A 22723-nucleotide genomic window follows, 5' to 3' on the forward strand; every position below is an offset into this window, starting at 1 on the left:
GGTCACAGGAGTTAAAGAAGGTGACTTTTGTAAAAGTGCCGGCAAAGCACTAGTGCAGAATAACTGCTCCCTTCACTGACTTCAGCTGACCTTGGCTGAAGCACAGTCAGGAGAGAGCTACCCAGAAAAGATGGTGGCACAGGGTGTGGAGACCAAGAGAAAAGCCACAGTGAGCTGGGCTGTTTCAGTGACCAGGACGGACCTCTCCTTTCCCAGCCTGGGCATTTGTCGTGAGTTGCTGGACTCGCTCGCCCCTTTCTTCCTATACTCCCATCCTTGGCTCACAGCTCCCTGCTCCCTCCACTTCCACTCCTGACCCCTGCAGGACTGCTGATTTCAGGGAATGCTTGTCACTGCTATTTCCAGGACAGGGTGCCTCAGAGACACAGGAGACACTTCCTTAGCCTGCACCACACCTGACAGCACCATACAGGCCCGCCTCTGAGGCATTCTGTACTCTTTTATTTTAATTGAACAACAGTGCCAGAGGCATTTTAAGTCAATCATTTTACATCGGACTCCAGTCTCTTGCAGATGAGGGAATGTCATGCCAGCTGGTTAGTCCTGATGCAGCTGACTTGGTAGTGCTTGTGCTTGGGCTAATTTCCTATTTGCTTTGTCTGCTCCCATTCACCCCTTATGTGATGATGGTAGGCACTGGGGCAGCCTGCCTGCCTGTGGCTGGCAAACACATGCCAAGCTTGCATCCCCTTCTCCTCGGACGCAGCAGCGCAAGACTGAGAGCTGGGCCTCCCATGGGTGCAGAGCAACCTGAGGAAGCAGTAGGCTCCCTGCCCCACCTGCTCCTGTCCTTAGAGCCCCAGGAGACCTCAGTGGAGATCACGGACTCTGCAAATACAGCCTGGTCATCACTGCTCTGCTGGGGCTGAGGTCCGACTGGCATTCTCGTGAGGGATCTTTGGAGGGGATGGATAGCTCTCTGCTGCGGGAGCCTTTCCGAAGGAAAGCCTTTGCATTTACCTCCATGGTTCGCTGGAGATCTTTTGCGAGGGCTGCTCTCTGCTTGGCACGTGGCTATGGAGACACTCCACAATGCCAGGATTATCTCAGTCCTTTCTGTCAGGGCCCATCTCTGTCAACCAGGGAGAAGTCTCTATAGGAAGATGGTTCACTCCATTTTGCTCCTCTAGTTTGCTAGAAAGTGTGTTCCCCACCAACTCCTGCCTCTCCAGTCTGATGTTAGAAGCTCAGAAAAGGCCTGTTGACTCCTCACCTCCCCACCAGCCCTGCCCTGGCTCCAGGTTCCTAGGGTTGTTGGTCTTGCTATCACTCTTGGTAACACCTCACATCTGTGCAGGTGAGCCCCAGACTTGGCGTGGATACCTCCTCTCTGACACCACAGAAGCTCCCAGAGGTGTCAAAGGCTAGAAGGTAGGCAGGCCTGTCCTAGGGAAGGGGGAGTCTAGTGTCCACTTGGCAGCCTGACCTTGAGCTCATTCTCTTGCTGCAGCCTGCCTTCTCCTCAAGGTGGGTTCTTGAAACCCTTACATGCCACATAGCTCCCAAGCATCAAGCTTCTGGAACCAGAACCTTAACCTCCCTGGGTTAAGGGTGACAGCACAGTATACTCACCTTTCTCCACTCAGGGAAGTATAGTTTCATGACTCGGAACCAACTCCTTGTTCCTCCTGCTAAACAGATAACCAGGAAAGGCCTCTTTCAAAGAGTACCTTCATCTCTGTAAGTTACTTTAACACATCACAACTTCTCATCTTCTTCTTGCTTGATACCTAACAAAACCCACCAGGGTGATTGTAAAAACAAGACCTTTCTGAACTCAACTAAATGAAAACTTCTTAAGATGAGAGCTGGCTGCTCTTAGAGGGCATTGGCTGGCATAGGGCCATGGTGATTACATAGCTTTCCAGCCAGATGTGCATGTCTGTTTCCAGAGAAAAATGCCCTCCACGGAGCCCTGCTTAGGACCATTTGGGGGCTTGTCCCCACTCTATCACTTCCAGAATGCGTGGAGTAAGGGCAACGGGGAAGGCATGTCAGCCCTCTACTCCTGCCTGAGACAGCTGTCTGGGTAACAGTGGCCAGGCCGAGCCCTGCCACAGGCTTTTTATACTGCTTGGCCAACTCAGAGCATCACCCTGGTCGTGGTTCTCCTGTTAAGTTCATCCAGGCATATCTAGGGCCAGACCTCAAGGGGTCAAGGGTAAGTTGCCCTCATTCCTTCCTTCTGCTAAGCCCCACCCGGGAGAGAACATTCTAGGGACAAGAGTCTACGTTGCCCTTTCACCATCCTCTGTTGATGATCAGATGATACTCAGGAGAGCTAGAACTTGGCAGGATTTGCAGTATGCAGCTCTGATATTTATTAATACTGTTCTTCTGATGTGATTGAAGTTTCTCAACATGCTCCCTTGTGCTCAAGCTTTCTTCTAACCAGTGGTTCTCAGTACCATCCCAAGACCAACAGTATCAACATCTCCTGGAAATTTGTCAGAAATGTATTCTCAGGATGTTCACCTTGGACCTGCTGACTCAAACTCTGGCTGTGGGGCACAGCAACTGTGTTTTAACAAGCCCTCCAGGGGATTCTGATGCAAGCTCACTTACGTTTGAGAACCACTGCTCAAAATTGCCATGTTAATAATCCTCCTCATCAAATTTGGATCCAGTTAGCATTGGACTTATTATGCTTGCTATTATCTTATAAATTTGAATGACCTGTAATATAGGTAATATCATCCCCATTTTATAGACAAGGGAACTAATGCCCAAGGATGGCATCAAATGATTTACTCAGAATCATGGGGCTAAAAGATAGCAGGCAGAAGTGGGATTTGAATTCATATCTTCTGACTCTAAATCTAGGATTCTTTACAGTCTTATCACAGGAAGGTTCGAACAGAAAGATCCACACACATACTATGTAATACGGGACCAAATAGGACTAACCTCTAATAAGAGTGAAGTTTTGGTTTGACATGTTTGGAAAAAGCATCATCCCATTCTGACAACTTTGGGTTTTATAAGCCCACTCACCATAGAGCTTGGTTTGTTGTTGTTCAGTTGCTAAGTCACATCTGACTGTGTGACCCCATGGACTGGAGCCTGCCAGGCTCCTCTGTCCATGGGATTTCCCAAGCAAGGATACTGGAGTGGGTTGCCATTTCCTTCTCCAGGGGATCTTCCCAGATCAGGGATCAAACGCACATCTCCCACACTGGCAGTCGAATTTACCACTGAGCCACCAGAGACCTTGGTTATCGCCTATTTTTCATCATCTCCCCCAAAGTGGAAGACACAAAGTGATTGTGTCTTCTCTCAGGGATAATGTCATTTTCATAAGCCTGCTTATGGTTCAAAGGAATTAATCTCTCACGGTAGAGTTTGGAGCAGCTCAGTGGATTGGGGATGGATGACAGATATTTTTTCTAAAGGTAACTTATTGACTCAGGAGTAGGTCTGACTGCGTATGGCATTCCCTTATGGTTATGCCCCTAGATAGCTGTTCAGTGATGTGGCTGGCTGATCAGTCTTGGTGTTCTTAGTTCTCATTAGTGTCCAAATAGATGAGCAACTATCTTGTGAGGTCCTTCTGGCATGTAGGCAGTCTCCCATAACCCACTCAACACTAAATTCACTCTGAGGTGAAAGATTTCAACACTTAGATTAGGTCATTAGTTAAATCAGTTCAGTTCAGTCACTCAGTTGTGTCCCACTCTTTGCGACCCCATGGACTGCAGCACGCCAGGCTTCCCTGTCCATCACCAACTCCCAGAGCTTACTCAAACTCATGTCTATTGAGTTGGTAATGCCATCCAACCATCTCATCCTCTCTGGTCCCCTTCTCCTGCCTTCAGTCTTTCCAAGCATCAGGGTCTTTTCTAATGAGTCAGTTCTTCCCATCAGGTGGCCAAAGTATTGGAGTTTCAGCATCAGTCCTTCCAATGAATATTCAGGACTGATTTCATTTAGAAAAGTTAAATACTTGATGTTAAATCTACATAATGAAATACCATTGAGCTCCAATCTTGAGTGACCAGACTTCAGTCCTCAAATAGTTAAGAAGTTCTAGTTCCTCCAAGCGCCTATCTTTTCTTGTACAAACTGCTGGGACTGACTATGAGAATTTAATGGGCCAGGGTCGTGAGGACAGGATTCTGCCAGGAAATGCACACTCATGATTGTAGAGTCTCAGCCAGAAACTAGTGCACTGTTAATAGCAAATACAAATCTGAGATTTACTGGAGGGAAGAAATACCCTTTCTGCTCATAGGTCCCTGAAGAGGCCATCTTTTAGTGCAGTGCTCTTTGGAGGAAGAATTATGCAGCAGAGTCTGCGATGTGGAGAATGCTCATCTCATTCCTCTGGTATGGACAGAAAGGCAGATCCACGTGCCTCCTAAGGAGCCTTTCCCCACTTCTTAAGTCATAGTCACTCCTTTGGTGCTGCTCTAAATTAATTTTGCTCGCTTCTTTATTTAAGCCATGAGAAAATAATATCTTTTGGGTTTGAAGTTCTACTAGATTAGCCCAGCACCTCAGGGTTAGTTTTATGAGGGTGAAAAGGTGTCCACGTAACCGCTTACCCTGCGGACTTTCTCCAGTGGAGGCAGGGAGTGGATTTGGGATTTGCAGTGTCATTGAGGTTGTGGGGAGCACATAATTAGGACAGCTTCACTCTAGTGCCGAGGAGAGATTTGCCAGCAATCAGGCCCAACTTTATGAAAAGAACAGTTGGGTTAGTACAGGGGCATGCTTTTAATAAATGCTCTGTTAGGAGAGAAACCTGGTTGTTGTTTTTATCTTCTGGCTAAAAACTGTTTAGTTCTTCCCCCCTTCCCCCCATCTACATGTGAGAATACATAAATGCTTAATTTTGTAGTCACAAGTTTCCCTACTCTTGTGTCTTTTTAAAGTTTGAAATCTGCAGTATTATCCCCTGAATACTATGTATCACGAGCAGAAAAGTGTTACAATGGAGAACACAGTTAATTCCCCTTTAAGAAGTTCTAAGATGAAAATGGGACCTTGTAAAATAGACTTCAAAGTCATGGTGTATCACCCCAAAAAGTTATGCTTACGGCTACTAAAATTCAAATTATATCTTAATTTCAGTTTGCTCAAATCATAGTGCTGTATGCTTTTCAACTCGAGAGGATACAGTTGGTTCTAGAGCACAATTCCAGTTCTGCTGGATGGGATTGGTGTCAAGGAGTTAACTCTGGCCTGGCACTATTCTTAACCAAATCAAAGCCTGGCTGCTGCAGCAGCCGCCTCTCTCCAGGGAAGGGAGAGGTGTTGACGCTGGGAGCCCGCAGTAGCCGCAGCGTTTACTCTCCGCCCACTAAGAAAGTGCTGGTGTGGTGGGGCGAGCACGCGTGGCTGGGTTTTGGATGCAGAGCAGAGAGCCCTGTCTGGTGACTCACGCCCACGCAGAGGCACAGCAGTGCGGTGGGGCTGGGTGCTTAATGCTGCTCTCTCTTGCATGAACTGGACAGGAGCGGCTGGAGGCGATGATGCGCAGGTCTCTGGAGCGCTCACAGCAGCTGGAGCTGAAGAAGAAGTGCTCGTCGGGAGGAGCATCACTGGCTGCCGGGCCTGGAGGACGTGATGGTGAGTGAAAGACTGTCCTTGCATCGCAGGGCCCAGTGGGGAGATCTCGGGGCAGGAAGGGGAGACCATGGGCAGACCAGCACCTACAGGATCTAAGGGTGCTTTATACCGGTCTGCAGGTACCTTTTTCAGATGTGATGTTTAAAGCTGCCAAGCTTTCTGTGTATGCATTTCTTGTGAAGGAGATCTGTTCATTCTTCTTGCTTGCAAACAGCAGTTGATATGGTAACTGGGCTTTGAGGTAAAGCAAAAGAAAAAGCAAAGAAAATGAATGTAGAGTCTGGTTAATTGGATCCGCCTAGCAAGCCCAGACGTAACCTGATTTCAGGGAAGGTCAGTGGCTGTGGACTAAGTCATGGCTACAGCTTGACTGGGAAAGGCTGAGCAGCAGTAACCCCTAAAGGGGGCTGGGGTTCTTCACTCCACATCATTTATTTCTGTTGCTCTTTCAGTTTTGTTTCAAGGTGACTTATTTATTTCATTATCCAGTTCATACTCATCTTTAAATTTTCAGATGTTTAATTTAATGTATGGATTGTTACTAGTCCCTGGGTGGCTTTGCTATCTTTTTAGTGTCTTCTTTTCTGTGTCTGCCATTATGTTATGCAGGAGTTGTATACCAACTCTTTCCTAGAGCAAATGGGTTTACATGTGTGGTACAGTTTCATGATTTTATTATATTGTTCTTACGACTGAAGCGACAGCATACACAACCTTTTGTCAATGAATATACTTTTCTGTTTTAATCTGGAGAAGTTAACAACCCATCCCAGTTACTTTTTCTAATTTCCTAATACAAGCTAGAGTCAACCAGAAATTGGAACTTTTTTCTTTTACCTCTTTTTGGTCTGATTTTTTTTTTGCTGTGTAGGTGAATCAGGAAATACCCCACCCCCTCCTCTAGGTTTAGCAGCCAGCACCCTCCCTCTGGACCCAGGGACCACTGCCGCCGCTGCTGAGTCAACCAACGGTATATTTGAGCATCACTGTGCCATGGCGTTTTGTGATGACTGTCCTGGTCACCCTCCTCCATCACTGTGTCTGTCTGGAACACTTTTGCAATTGATTTCTTAGAACTTTTTTTCTAGAGATACAAATGACGTGCCCATATTTCTTTATTTGTCATCGTGGAACATGCATGCCTTACATCCTAGCACCCTGGAGACATTTCATCTTTAGCTCACTAACTTCTGCCTTGAAAATGTTGTCAGTGTTTGACTTCTGTGCACTTAGATCTTTAACACTGTCATGTATCACTGGTTTTAGGCATTAAGTAGTAATGTATTTCAGTCATTTCTGGTCACCAAAACCTATGATTATACAGTGTTAGGTATGTATTGGAGAAGGAAATGGCAACCCACTCCAGTGTTCTTGCCTAGAGAATCCCAGGGACAGCGGAGCTTGGTGGGCTGCCGTCTATGGGGTTACACAGAGTCGGACACGACTGAAGTGACTTAGCAGCAGCAGCAGCAGGTATGAATGTTATGGATTCCTATAGAGGCATTTGAGTTTATCAGTACTAACACTGTGAATCCAGACAAGGAGATAAATTGGCTTGGTTCTTGATTTCCTGTCTCTAATAGGCTCTCTGTTTTGTATACAGGCCTGGGAAATTCTTAGGGTCTAGATCAAGAACAGAACTAGCAAAACCTTGCTCCCATTTAATGATGACTTCAGAAATTCAACCCATCTTTGGGTGGCAAAGAAAAAACAAGATGTAAAGGACCCAATGTTTACCACCTACCCAGAAGGTCAAATTATAGCAGTAGGAATAAATATCCTTGATTTCCAGCATTTCTTTGACAAAGAATAATTTTTATTGGTGCTGCTGAATAGCAGAGTCTTTGCTGCCTGGACCACATTCATTGTCATGTGGGCACTGGCCTTCCACCCACAGAGAGGGGCAGGTAGAATTGGCAGTTACTCCTTGGAAATCATACCCAGAGCCCCGGGCCAGGGTGAGGTGTGTTATGTGACTAGAGCCCTCATTTTAAGGGAACACCCAAAATCTCAGTAATCAAGATAAAAGAATATTTTAATCAAAATCACTGCAGAACAATCCATGATGAACAAACTATTGAATTTCTAAAGACTAGTACCATGCTGAGCCATATGGGAGCCTGAGGCAGAAGGGGAAATATGTATCCCTAGAGACATGATTTTATGTGATTTCTAATGGTTATTTTTTTCAGAACATTGAAATACTTGAAAAAATTACTGAAACACTGAAAAGTATATTAAAACTCATAACATTTTAAGTTTAAATATTTTATTTATACCCAAACAACATCATTTTACTGCAGTCTAAGTTATTTAAAAATTATTTAGGATCATCAGTTGGTCAGGAGAAATTGTCACGCATGGCACTTCTTTCATTTATAAACAAGATGAATAGAAGAGCAGATTTTGAAAATATTATTGATGAGTTTGCTTCCTTGAGAGCCGGGGCCACACATCTTTCCTTTTGCCTAAAGCTCCGACACAGCTTGGCTGGTACTGTTAGCACCTCTCCAGTTGTTGTGATGGTTTCCTTTACAAGCCTGTCTAAAATAATGGCTGCAAGTAAGAGCACCAAACGCAGGACCGCATGTTGAAATCCTATCATAAACAGTCAGAGCCTTTTGAGAAAGGGCCATTGTGACCCCGTTTCTTGATAAGAGCAAGAAACCAACTGCTAAAGGTTGTTCTGCTTTAAATACAGCTCTTTGCTTTACAAATTACTCCTGTCTGCAACCTGAGCTCTAGATAACCTCAGAAAAAGTCCGGTTTCAGCTCACACAGTCTCAGTCAGATCATAGAACATTTGGCAGTGGTGACTGGTCTCTCAGTCCAGGTTGGTTTTGTTTTCGTGTGGTCTGAATATACTTAAAAGTCCCTGGACACAAGGAAATGGTTGGCTGGTGGGATTAGCATGGCTTTAGTTGAACAGTTGAGTGAGGTTGAACATTTGAAATCAAAGAGAAGCACAAAGTTGAGCAGTGAAAGAGAAGAACTTGCTTCAAATAGGTGGTTGCTGTGGCCCGGGCCTTCTCAGACTTGCTCAGTAGAGAGCTGGACGCAGCGTGCTGTGCCGCAGTGGTTTCAGAGGCGTGTGGATGAGGACAGGAAGAACACTTTGGAAAATGTGTTTCTTGGTTGAGAGTGGTGTGAATACCAATGTCTTTAATGCATTTCTCTGCAGCATGTGACAAACTTTCAACATCAACCATGAATTTGCCAAAGCAGACGGAGCCTCCCATGAGTAAGCGCCTGTCTTCATCCACTGCGGCAATATCCTATTCCCCAGACCGAGGCAAGTGAACGTGTAGACCTGGTCTCTCCAGTTTTCTTCTTTCTAGTGTGAGCATTGGTGTTAATGTCAGTCTTTGTGAGAGCCCCTCTTTTGAGCCTTCTTCAAATACCCGCAATCTCCTAGCCTTGTGGTCTGTGTGTGGGAGCCCCCGGGCCTCACTAATGGGACTTTGGAAAGTGGCATTGCTCTTTAGAGCAAGGTCATTGTTGGAAAGGGACAGGAGTTAATGCTAGTCTCCCAGTCTGAAAGAGACTTCCATTTTCCACAGTGCACATAGACGTTATCATGGCCTGGAGTTAATTGACCAGTGGACAGATGTGACTGTTAAAAAAGCAACTGCCCAGTTATTGGTGTGCTATTGTTGGTTAGCCAGATACAGCAGGATTGATGAGGCAGAGGTACGTGGGAGACTCAGATATGTGAAAAAATGGGGCTCTGCTCTTGTCTGTGATCTGTAAGCCTGCTCATTTCTGTTTGGAAAATAGAAGTTCAGAACTAATATGAAATCTTTAAAAGGGTGAAAGGATGGGTGGCATTTTCTGTTTTGAGGTGGGAGATGATGGATATAGGACAGTGCCAGTTTCAGAAACTGAATAGATTCAGCTGTGTTCTGATGGAGGCTCAGAGAAGGCACTGTAAGTCTGCATTGATACCTTTTAGAATGTGTAGGTTAAGGAAGGGAGGGAAGCTCTCTATGCATTAAATGCGTATCTTAGCATCAATGAAGAAGTGTCCGATGCCAGTGGAATATTTAACGTGTCGAGTCATCACCAGGGGGTGAGCAGGATGATGTTTGTGACTTTGAGGATGCCAGTGACTTTGAAGATGCCAGTGTGCCTTCCTGGTTTTTTTCCTCTGGCTTTAACTTTGCACCTCCAGCACAGAGGTCTGTCCTGTGTGTCAGAGAACCCGTGAGTGTCAGTGTTGATGATTTCTGATGCAGTTCATGGGTAAGTGCTAGAAACCTTGAATTAACTAAGAGCTGGATGAGAAAACATCTACATGCTTTTAACTCTATGTATCTGTTCTATTTGTATGTCCTGTATGTTTTCATTCATTCATTCATATGGTAACAAATTGATGTTAAATTCATATTTGCATTGATTAATGTATAAAGATAATCAGTATGATATTTATATATTGCTGGCCACTCAATTATCTGCTTGTGGATTATTAATTGAAACTTTGAAATTCCCAAACCATTTTTTTGGCTAGTGGATATCCAAAAGATACAAAGTAATTGAAAAGTTAATCCATTATCATACAGTATGTTCCAAACCATCAAAATGACATTTCAGTCACTAAATTTTAGAGTATGAATACTGCTACTTAATTTCCATTAAAGCTGATAATTAGTTGGCTATTTTTATTTTTATGTTTCTTATTTAATCTTTGCCCTTGTTTATATGGGAAAAATATGAAAGGATGCACATTTCTACATTAACAAAATCAGTGTGTTATAAAATATTTCCTAACAGAGGACCTAAAACAAGTGTTTTGTAGGAGTAATCTTTTTTTCAGTGTTAGAGCTACTTTGGTGAGTAAATGGTTTCTTGAGTCCATATTATATCTTGAAAAATGGGCTAAGTCTCTTCTGGTGATACAGTAATTCTGTAGTAGCATATTGAATGAATTCTGGCACCCCAAGAGAAGTAACGCACTCTCCCAAGCTCTAAATGACACATCGTCCATTTTCTTTTACTGTGACAAGCTCCAAAGCCATCCTTTGCTACAGTATTTTTATTTTCCACATTCATTCTGCCACCCCACAATTGATTTTCATCAGGCACTGTGTTGTTTTAGGCATTTTATTTTGTTTTGATTTTGCTTTTTAAAATTTTCATTTGATTCCACTCCTCAGCTCATCGCATGCACCTTAGTCCCATGGAAACATTTCTTGTTATGCGACTATTGACACCCACACAGGCTTCTTTAGCCAGAAGCAGAAGTACACTTATGCTCTCTGAGCAGGCCAGTGACTCAGGTAAAAGAGGCCAAGCTGGTGATACTGAGGAAGGCACCCCAAATGGTATTGGTCAGCCTATGAGTTATTCCTGAATTTTTGTATCTTGCTTCCCGTTCCCTGGCTTCATGAAATGTCTTCAATGGTTAATAACATTTTCTATCCACCAGTGTTTTACTGTTGCTATGTTTCTTGTCTTTCAAGTGTCACAGAGGTGAGTAAGTTATTTTATGATTGAGGGCATGTGGATTAGGAAAAGAAATCCATTTCATGAGCTATGGAGGCTAGTAGACTTTTTTAACCAGACAGTTTGGTAAAAATAGCCTATACACTGCAATCTCAGAAATCCCATAACTAGCCCTACCACTTACTAGCTCTTACCACTTTGGGTAAGTTAATGAACCTCTCTAAGCCTCTGTTTCCTCATCTATAAAGTGGAGTTACTTTAAATTGGCATGAGGGTTAAATGAAATAGCACAGTGCTGGGCATAGTAAGCACAAATATCTAGAGCCTCACTACTCAGGCTCCACCAGATCTGCACCCTGAAGTCCAGGAAACGCTGGGCCACATCTTTAAAGCCTTTCCTTGACCAAAGCAGATCAAACTGTCATGGCATGGTGAATGGGGACTAGCATTCTCTGTTTGCAAATAACACCATGCCCACATTAGGCATGTCAGGTCTCCATCTCAGTTCCCAAGATATAGTGTATTCAGTGAGATAATGTATAAATGACATATTGTCCTCTGCCTTGTTCTGTCTGTTTACAGGTAGTTGTGTAGAAACAGCACAGCAGAGAATATATAAAATGGCCAGTAAGCACATGACAGGATGCTCAACATTCTTAGTCATTAGAGAAATGCAAATCAAAATCGTAATACCATTTCATACTTACTAGGATGACTAAAATTCAAAGAAAAAAGATAATACAGTTGACTCTTGAACAATTTGGCAGGTACCAGCTGCCTCAGTCAAAAATCTGCATATAACTTTATAATCAGCCTTCTGTCTTGGTTCCCCATACAGACTCAACCAACCACAGATAGTACTATAGTATTTACTATTGAATAAAATCTGAGTGTAAGTGGACCCATGTGCTTCAAATCTGTATTATTCAAGAGTCAGCCTTAATATGTATTGGCAAGAATGAGGAGAAATTACAGCCTTCATACATGGTTGGTGAGAATGTAAAATGTTGCAGGCGCTCTGGAAAACAGTCTGGCATGTTTTTCAAAATGTTAGAGTTACCACATGAACCAGCAGTTCTACTCTTTGATGTAGAGTCAAGGAAACTGAAAACATACACAAAGTATACAAGTCTTAGCATTATTCATATTAGCTGCAAAGTGGAAACAACCCAGATGTCCAACCACAGATGAATTTATTGAAAAAATGTTTTTATTTATAAAGTAGAATATTATTCAGCTGTGAAAAGGAATGGATTACTGACACATGCTACATGATGAACCTTGAAAACATTATGCTCAGTGAAAGAAGCCAGGCAGAAAATGCCACAAGTGATATGATTCTATTTATATAAAATGTCTGGAATAGACAAATCCAGAGTGACAGCAAGCAGGTGGTTGCTAGAGAGGAAGGGGAGTGGGTGCTTAATGGGCACAGAGTTTCTTTTGCAGATATTGAGAATATTCTGGAATTAGACCATAGTTATGGTTGCACAACCTTCTGAATATACTAAAAGCCACTAAATTATATACCTTTAAAGGGGTGACTTTATGATATATGAATTACGTCTCAAACAAATAAACAAAAAATTCCCGGGAAGTAGGAAGTATCCCCATTTTGAGAACAAAGAATGCATCAGGAGGACCACTCCTAGGATCGATGATTCTCTAGGAGGTCTCAGAGCTATGATTTATTGCAGCAAATGGCTACAGAGCAAAATAGGTAAAGGGAGAAACTGCATGGAACAAAGTCCAGGGAAGAGCAGGCGCAGGCGCCCAGCATCCTCTCCCGGTGTAGTCACACAGGCCACATCCCCCCAGCAATGAGTTAGGACACGTGTGAAGTGTTGCCAACCACAGAAGCTCGTTAGACACTCAGTGCCCAGAGTTTTTATTGGGGGCTGGTCACATGGGCACCCTCTGCCAGGTCCATGCTCAAATTCCAGACTCAGAAGAAAAGCACGTGTTCAGCATAAATCATAATGTTGGTACAAACAGCTTAGGCACAGTGACCTACTCATCAGTTAATGGTGAGAACCCTTCTGAAATCCAAGTTTCCAGATGCTTACAAGGGTCAACCTTATAAACAGGGCCTTCCAAGGACAGCAGTCAGGTCTGCTATGTTAACTCTCTCTTGTACAAGGGAATTGACATTTAGAGAGATTAAGTAACCTACCCAAGGTGAACCAGCTATTAGGTGATGGTGCTAGGTCCACCTGGCTCCAAAGCCCAGATTTTGAATTCCTGAAATGACCTAGACTCTTGAGCATTGAGCATGGGAGTCTTTTAAGATAACATCTATTCTGTGTATACTAGAAAAAGTATGGCAGTGTTTTGAGAATGTGAATTGCTCGTCTCACGTTTTAACTGAAATATGGTATTCTTCCCAACTCTCTGCTCTCCTTCAACTTTTCCGTCTGTTCTCCCTGTGTCTCTGGCTTTTAAACTGTAACTCTAGTATCCCATGCCTGTCCCCATGTAGCTCCTGCTGGCTCCCTTAAATCTTCCTACAAGTCTTCTCCCACTCGAAATGTCGAGAGGAAGAAGATCGCATCTACATCTGGTGGAGGAGATGCTGGGAAAGGCGCCCCTGCCGGAGTGGAGGCCTCTCCAGTAGGTTTCTACCCATTCACCCCTCGGGACTGGGTTATCTGACACTGTGATTATTCCCTGCACTTGACCTGGGGTCTGTTTCCATCAGTCTTCAGGGACTGCTCAAGGAAAAGATTTGGTTTTAAATGCACCCAACCTTTGAAAATCCTGTAACTTTTTGCACCCTCCTAAATCTTACTGCCTTGAAATAGATTTTCAAAGCCCTCAGAAGGAGGTTGGGGGTCAGAAAGAATGTTCCGAGTGCCCTTTCTCTGCTTCTTTAAGAATGTCTGCTTCTGGGCCAGTCTTGCTTCTACAGGCAACTAGAACTGAGGTTCTGGGTCAGTCTTCATCCACAGTAGTGGCCTTTGAAAATTTTTGTTGTCCTGATAACACCATCAGTAAGGCAGATGTTGAGCAGTATCCCCAATTGTGTCTGTTTGGTTAGAAATTACATATGCCATATTACTTTCACTAGTTACCACTTGCTGTGTAACAAATCACCCCAAACCTTAGCAGCTTAAAGCAAATATGTATTACCTCACTGGTTCTTTGGGTCGGAAATTGAGGACATCATAGCTGAGTGGTTGTGGTTCAGGGTCTCTCATGAGGGTGTGGTCAGGACTGCAGGCAGCTAGGACTGCAGTCGTCAGAAAACTTGGCAGGGGTTTTCCAGGATGGCTCGTTCATGTGGCTCTTGGCAGGAGGCCCCCATTCCTTACTGCATGGACTTCTCCTTAGAGCTGCTTGAGAGTCCAAACAACATGGCAGCTGGCTTCCTCCAGAGCAAAAGATCAAAGAGAGAGAGAGAGACCAACTCATGTTTGAGGAGAAGTGAACTAAGCTCCACCTGTAAAAGGGAGGAGTATCATATGACATGTGGACTTATTTTAAATACCACATTACCATTGGGCATCTATTTTGTAATACCATATTTATTTTTTTTAATCCAATATGATCCTGAGGTTCTCACAGGAGAAGTGAATGTTTCAGATGCTAGAGTTTTACTGTTGGATGGATTACTGTGGAAGGGGGCTAATGAATGTGGGCCCCATGAGGATTTGCTACAAAAAGTTACAATAGGGAGAGAAGAGAACCACTGTCATGGAGCATCTGCTCTGGGCCAGGCCCAGGGCCAATGTGGGGCAGGCCATGGAGATGTTGAGGGATGGAGAGGTTACAGTCCCTGTTAAACCAGGTACACTGTCAAGGTCCCCAGCTCACTGTCTCGCACCCATCTATAGCTATTTTATAGTGATTGTATATCTTTGTAGTCATTCCAAATTCTGTGTGTCCAGGACCATAATCTGGTTCCATTGTTAGCTTTTTGTAAGATAACAAGGAAAAGGAGGTCTTTATGTTTTAAGACTGAAATTTTTTTCCCTAACTGAATGACCTAAATGGGATGATCCCCTGGTGCTTTTCTGCAAAGATTCCCATGGTGGGAAGCAGTATAGCTTTGTTTGGTTCCTTCTGAAAAAAAGCTGTGCATCACTTCCATCTGGGGTATTTTTAAAAATTATGGAAGTCATAGCAGTGATGGGCCATGGCTGTCCTATTCTGTGTCTCCTACAGACAGAGAAGATGAAGAGGGGGCCAAGAGCAACTGCTTCTGTTCCCAGCGTGGGCCTCATGTCTCCTCTGAGAAGCATTTCTAAGAGGTCGTCTTCTCCTGTGACATCCAAGTAAGCCTCTTTTTCTTTTGCCACAGTCACATGTTTAAAGCAATTTTGGGGGAGGCTCTGTGTGGGGTGGCGTGTGCCTCCAGCTCCCCCACAAGGCGTGGCCAGCAGTCTGAGGTGTGTTATATGTTTCTGGATAAACAATGGGGTCTTGAGGGCTTTGTTGCCTGATGATATTGGACCCTGATTTATGGAGATGATCCACTTGGCCTGTTCTCTTTCAGCACATCAGTCCCCCTTCTACTTTTCTGGCCTTCTCCAGCTGCATCTGGAGTGAAGGGATTGCATTGTACTTGAGCTCTGAAGCCCATGTGCTCCATGCTTGTTCTCACGCCCTCTCATCTTACCTGTATCTTTAACAGAGAGGCAATAATAACTTCTGAGTCACCATCAGCAGTGTGTTTTTTTTTTTTTTATAATGAAGCCATTATATTCTTTTGTTAAGAATTGAGTGAACTCACCAATGAAAACCTGTGTGACTGAAAAACAAATGTACACTGTGTGACCACTGACTTAAGTCTTTTAAATATTTTACTAAATATTTTACTGACAAGAATAACTCAATAAATAACTCAATCCAGCAGTAGAATGGAAACATCTTCAAAAGTACTGAGGAAGAAAGAGAAATATGATTTTAATTTGGAAAAAAGAAGCTATATATAGAAAGAGAATCGCATAATGCTTCTATAGTACAACAGTTTGGTTCAGAGAACATAGGAAGAAACACAGATTTTTAATGAACACTTGGGAATTAAAAAAAATATTTCAAAGTGATGTCAGCTCTTATTTCTGATTTGTTGCTCTCCGAGACTGTTCCACTAATATTGTTTTGCTCAGACATTGCTGTGGTTTTGATAAACTGCTAATACTGGTTATTGATGTATCTGCCTTCCATAGAGAAAATCTTTCCATAGCATATTACTGAATTCATAGTGGTTTTTTTTTTTTTTTTTTTCCTGAAGTCCATTGCATTCTTTCTGTGCCTGTATGCCTGTCTTTGGTTTGGTATTGCTTTTTTGCAAACTCTAAATCCATTAGGTGAGCTTTGAGGTCTCTGTCTTATTTCTGAGCCTTCCATTTACATATCACTGTTCTGGTATCAGTTTGGGACATTGACATTAACAGAGAGAAAAACCTGTTTCTACTGGGGTTTTTCCATATTCCACCCTGTCTTTGCTGGATATTGACTCTTTGTCCCTGCATGGATAGTAGCTGGCAAATTTCATTACCATCATTGTACATTTCACAGAGGTGAACTGGGCAGTGGGGTTGGGGGAGTAGAGGGCATTCCCTCTATAGAGATACGAATTCAGTTTTTGGAAGCAGGCTTGTAGTGGGCTCTGTGCTATTTCTTTGAAGTTGAAAATCTTGAAGGTTGTGTTTCAGGAAATACTTTATATTTTAAAGGACATAACACTTGAATTTTGTAAAATCTTTCTCTGACTAAAGAGACTCAAACACAATCCCAAACTTTTTATAATGTAGTTCAATTTAGAGAAATATTTGAAATTTCTACTCTGTCCAGTATTGGGCACCTAGTAGATGGTTTCTAAGTATTTGTGGAATGAATGAGGGCAGGCCACTGTGCTAGATGCTCTGGAGAATCCCCAAGCAAATAAAAGTAGTCTCCACTTGGTCAGGCCCCCGGCGATGGAGGAGGTAGATGTGGACCCAAATAAGGACAGTTCTAGGCCTGCTCCAAAGAGAGAGCCGCTCACCTTGAGCTACTTGTCCCTCAGAACTTAGCTCAGCTGGCATCCTCTCCAGAACCAGCCAGATTGGAATTTGCACCCTTCGCTGTGCTCACAGAACATACCTGTGTCAGTCCTTCCTTCATCAAACACCCGTAGAGCACCTACTCTGTGTCCACTGCTCTTATCAGTCCTCGTGGAGCTTGCCTGACAGTAAACAGCAAATGTAATATCAGGTGGTGATAAATTCTGTGAAGAAAAATGAGCCTTGGTCAGATGGCTGAGAATGGCAGAGGGGAGTAGTCAGGAAAGACTGCTCCAAGGAGGTGACATTGGAGCAGAGCACCCTGCATGAGGTGAGGGAGCAGGATGAACTGACATGTGCCTCAGTGCACTTGATTTCCTGCTTGGCTGCCAAGAGGGCAGGGGCTGACTCAGTTTATTGTTGCACAATCTGGGCTCAATATGAGTCTGTGGATGCTTAGCTGGCGGCAGGGGGAGGTGGATCTGGAGGGCAGAGTGGTCTGAGTAGGTATGGGCAGTGCTGGGGCCAGACCTACCCAAGGACTCAGACCTTTTGGATCCTCAATCCTTCTGGAACATTCATCAGTTTATTCTCTCACTGAGCAGTTTCTTAAACATTCTGTTTTCTGGGCTGCGTGCCTCACTTGGGGAATTTTAAAAGGATGAGGGATAATGGTTTCTGTACCATGCTGCACAAGATTCCTACCACTTTCAACAAATTGATAGACTAGCTTTAATTTTCAGAGCCCTATACATGTCATCTCTTGCACAGGCAGGAGAAATAGCACACACTACCGCAGCTGGACTTCCTGTGCACAAGGTGCCCTGGTGATAAAGATTGCTCAGGCACCTCCAAATCAGAACTACCAAGTCAAGACATCTAAGGAATAGCAAACATTTCTTGATTTTAAAATGTTCAGAAAGAAAGTTGTTTCTGCCGGGGATGAAAAGTAGTGAGTGAACTACAGTGGGTATGGGCTAGGTCTGAGACATATGGAAAGCCAAGTAGACTCCAAGTAAATTCTGAAAATCCAACCAAACTACAGCAGTGAAGAAGAGTGGATTTCAGCTGCCCACAAGCAGTGGGTAGATTTCAGGTATACAGTGTTGAGCAGAAGAAGGAAGTTGTAGAAGAATGTCAGCAGTGATTCCATGTATCCTGAGTTCCCCGATGTTCACAACCAGTGTGTTTTTAGGAATATAAATGTGGTAAAATTATTTTTAGAAAAACTAAGAAAATGGCAAACATGAAATGCAGAGTGATGATGACCTTTGAGGAGGAAGTGGAGGTGGGGTCAGGAAGGGACATGTGGCAGATCCTGGCCTATTATGGCTTCTTCTTGCACTAGTTGGTGTGTGTGTGAACGTTTGTTATATCATTCTTAATACGTTTTTTATTTTATAAATAATCTTCTGTATACTCAGTACTGAATAAAGATGAAAAAGAAACACTTGATTTTTAAAATGGTATCACACAAAATAAACCCCAACCACATGGGCATTTTCAGCTTTCCCTTTGTGTAGACCAAGCGTGTGCTCTTTAAAGCACACCGGAAGTATATGGCTTTGAATAGGATGGGATAGGGGCTAGTCAATCACCATGAACACTCATCCAGAAATGCAGAAGGGACTTGTGATGAATGGCTCTGTCAGTGCATTGTTCTCCTCCCAGATCTGTTGTTGTTGTTCAGTTGCTAAGTCGTTTCCGACTCCTTGCAACCCCATGGACTGCAGCATGCCAGGCTCCCCTGCCCTTCACTGTCTCCCCGAGTTTGCTCAAACTCATGTCCATTGAATTGGTGATGCCATTGAACCATCTCATTCTCTGTTGCCCCCTTCTTCTCTTGCCCTCAATCTTTCCCAGCATCAGGATCTTTTCCAATGAGTCGGCTCTTCGCAGCAGATGGCCAAAATATTGGAGCTTCAGCATCAGTCCTTCCAATGAATATTCAGGGTTGATTTCCTTTAGGATTGACTGGTTGGATCTTCTTGCTGTCCAAGGGACTCTTAAGCACCACAATTCGAAACCATCAGTTCTTCAGCATTCAACCTTCTTTATGGTACAACTCTCACATCCTTTCATGACTACTGGAAAAACCATAGCTTTGACTATACAGATCTTTAGACAAAGTGATGTCTCTGCTTTTTAATACACTGTCTAAGTTTGTCATAGCTTTCCTTCCAAGGAACAAGTGTCTCTTAATTTCATGGCTGCAGTCACCGTCCACAGTGATTTTGGAGCCCAAGAAAATAAAGTCTGTCACTGTTTCTACTTTTTCGCCCATCTATTTGCCATGAAGTGTTGGGACTGGATGCCATGATATTAGTTTTCTTTACGTTGAGTTTTAAGCCAACTTTTTCACTCTCTTCTTTCACTCTCATCAAGAGACTCTTTCGTTCCTCTTCACTTTCTGCCGTTAGAGTGGTATCATCTGCATATCTGATGTTGTTGATATTTCTCTGAACAATCTTAATTCCACCTTTGGATTCATCCCAGATCTGAACAGTTAAATCACTGTAGGGTAGCTGTGCATATTAATAGCATTGCTCTTTTAAGTGTTCAAGTTTATTTTCATTGTTGATTGGCATTGTCGGGTACTTGTATGGTTTTAGAAAAAGCTTCAGCAACACTCTTAAAGATGTGGATGGAGCATAGATTGCCTCTTATAACCTAGAGAAAGGAAATTGAGTGTGACCAAGTGGATTTACCCAGTCTGTCTTGCCTCTGCCTCTGCTGGTTGGTGCTGTTTGTACTCCTAGTTCTTTGTGAAATATTCTCTAATGGTTTCAGATTCTTAGAAATGTATTCCAAATTGGTTTGGTCATTGTGATGGGAAACGTATCCATTATCCCTTGCTGCTGTGACAAACTCTCTAAAACCTAGTGGCATAAAACAATAATTTGTTATTAATTCTCACAGCTCTGTGACTTGGGCTTACCGGGAAGGTCTTAGGGTCTTTTATGTGGTTGTTCTGTGGATTAACATGGGCTCACTGGAAAGTTCTCACCCTGGGGGTCTTCTGTGCAATTATGGTTCACTGTCAACTGGTGCTACAGTTACAACCTAAGGTCCAAGATGGCCTATTAAGGATTTTGGCCCATAAACCCCAGTTAAGGCCTGTGCCTCGAATTGGCACAGCATTCCTTCTCTGCTGTGTTTTCTTGGTCAAAGCAGTGGAAACACCTCAGATTCAATGGAATGGAAAAATAAACTTGAAAAGATCATGTGAGGTGGAAGAAGATATTATTGGGGCCGTCTTTGGAAAATTTAATCTGCCAAAGATAATGACTTTCAGAGATAGCTTGCCTGAGATCAATTTTGTATCAGGAACCTAAGTTAATTTCATTTTATCATGCATTAGAAACAAAACTGAGAGTCCATATGAGGGAAGGAGTTAAGGCAAGTTGTCTGATGGCACAAAATAAGCACCTCCCTTTAGAATCACAGGCTCCTGGAGCCAACCTGTCTATGTCTTTCATGGTTGAGGGCATCTAATTAGTCACTGCCGAGCGCCATTCGCATAGGCTTCTTTGGTAGATGTGTGGCAGCGTTGCCCTGCCCAAGTGAGTATCTACAGTGGACCAGGGCTCCCTGCAGTGATGGTTTAACTATTGTGTGTGTTACCACCGTCCTTCTCAGATACACTTACATTCTTTCCTGAAATTTTTCTTGAAAAGGATAATTGAAAATATTAAGTTATACCTCCTCCTCACAGCCATAATTATATACTCACCCAGTCCTAGTCCTGTATTTGTCAGTCTTAGTAGAGAATAATTTGAGTTTAGACCAATTTTAAAAACCTTTTTATTTTGAAATCACTTCAATCTTATAGAAGAATTGCAAGAATAGAATAAAGAACTCCTGTATACCTTTCATCCTGTTCGCTTGTAGCTGCACAGATTTTATCATTCCCATCCCCTACTCACTCTCATGCAGTCTCCATAGATACACATTTTCTGAGAACCATTTGAGAGTCATTTGCAGACATCCTGACCCTTTATCCCTAAGAATGAAGATATTCTCTTGTATGACCACAATATAGTTGTGAAAAGTTAGGAAAGTTAACATTTGACATGATGTTGTTAATTTCCAGACTGTAATCTTTGCCTGCTGTCCCAGTGAGATCCTCTACAACATCTTTTTCCTGGTCCAGAATCCAACCCAGGGTCCCACATTGCATTTAGTTGTCTTGCCACCTCAGTCTCCATTAACTTGCAATAGTTCTTCAGCCTTTCTTAATGACCCTGACATTTGTAAAGAGCACAGACCAGTGGGTTTTTTTTTTAGCACTGTCCTTCATTTTGAATTGGTTTGCTGTTTCCTCGTGGTTAGACTCAGATTATACATTGGGGGCAGGAGTCTTGTGGAAGGGATATTGGTTCCTTCTCAGTGCATCGTGTCAAGAGGCTATGATGTCAGGAGGCCATGTTTCATTACTGGTGATGATAGCTGTGATCACTGAGTTGAGGTGGTATACACAGGTTTCTCTGGTATAAAATCGCTCATATTCCCTCTAGAAAGTAGTAAAATGTGATTGACAAATAGACTTGTCAGCATGTTGATCAAGTTGTACTGATGAGGCAACAGACCCCTCCCATCCTGTGGGTGGTCTGTGTTTACTTGGCCTGGAGTCAAGTGGCTTAGGAGAAAAATAGAACTAGATTCCAAGATGTGGAGGATAAAAAGCCCTTTGGGTTTATGCTTTGCAGTAAACTCACGTTCAGAAGCGTGACAACCCTCTCCTGAGAGTCTTCTTGCTGCTCTGCTTACAGAGGTGTTTGTTTATATTTCCTACCAGTCACGGAACCTCAAAAGGTTATATAATCCTGCCTTGTGCATCAGAGAGACCTATCTCTGTTAATCCAACAAAATTTGTGAATTCCTTTTGTTAAGTTTTTAATCACTGGAGATATTGAGTTTTTACAAATTGAACTGGATGCTTGGGGCTGGTGCACTGGGACGGCCCAGAGGGATGGTATGGGGAGGGAGGAGGGAGGAGGGTTCGGGATGGGGAACACATGTATACCTGTGGCGGATTCATTTTGATATTTGGCAAAACTAATACAATTATGTAAAGTTTAAAAATAAAATAAAATTAGAAAAAAAATATAAAAATTGAAGTGGAAAAACTATTTTAGAAAGCAAGATGAAAAATCTAGTGATTTGGCTCTCTCATCTCTTTATACCTCTTGGGAAAGGTCATTTAAGCATTTAGGATTGGGGTTTTTTTAATCTAAAATATGGTTAATAGTAATTTCCTATGTACCTCACTGGGTTATTATGGTAATCAAATAGACCCTTATGAAACAGATGAGAAGGTACTTTAGAATAAAACTATGAAAGCACAGTGAGTTCCCTGATTAATTTGTGTTTAATTTCTTTCATCAGCCAAGATATCTATTTCTAGGAAACTGGGAAAACAAGAGCTTTGCTACACTTGGTTTGGCTTGCAGTAAGTGGTGTGAGCAGGGGGCCAGAGAGCCTCGGGGCCTGGCAGACCAGCATCACCTGGTGTAAGATGCCCACGTTCAGCAACTCTTGCAGGGCTGGCAGGGTACTGCATCCATGTAGGAAGTAGTGAGGCAGGATGAGCAGGAAACTCTACAGATTTGGAAATAAAATAGGGAACTTCTAAGACTGTATTCTGTAGTTTGGTCATTTGGTATTTTTAAAAAAGGCAATAACTTACTTACTCTTCTCTT

The 22723-nt window shown here is 43.0% G+C and overlaps 1 protein-coding gene across 9 annotated transcripts in view; it reads left to right on the forward strand.

The window, feature by feature from the left end:
• MAP7D2 (MAP7 domain containing 2) overlaps positions 1–22723 on the forward strand; it is a 101408-nt gene that overhangs the window by 55504 nt on the left and 23181 nt on the right. For 4 of the 9 annotated variants that reach the window (XM_059883877.1, XM_059883879.1, XM_059883881.1 and 1 more), the window contains 5 exons: positions 5478–5592; positions 6464–6562; positions 8774–8884; positions 13490–13644; positions 15199–15308. In XM_059883877.1, coding sequence (XP_059739860.1) covers positions 5478–5592; positions 6464–6562; positions 8774–8884; positions 13490–13644; positions 15199–15308 — 590 coding nt within the window. The remainder of the gene's footprint in view (positions 1–5477; positions 5593–6463; positions 6563–8773; positions 8885–13489; positions 13645–15198; positions 15309–22723) is intronic. The other 5 variants (XM_024988501.2, XM_005227589.5, XM_059883878.1 and 2 more) reach the window with 5 other exon arrangements.

Source organism: Bos taurus, chromosome X, assembly GCF_002263795.3.
Source record: "Bos taurus isolate L1 Dominette 01449 registration number 42190680 breed Hereford chromosome X, ARS-UCD2.0, whole genome shotgun sequence".
In the NCBI taxonomy this organism is placed as follows: Eukaryota; Metazoa; Chordata; class Mammalia; order Artiodactyla; family Bovidae; genus Bos; species Bos taurus.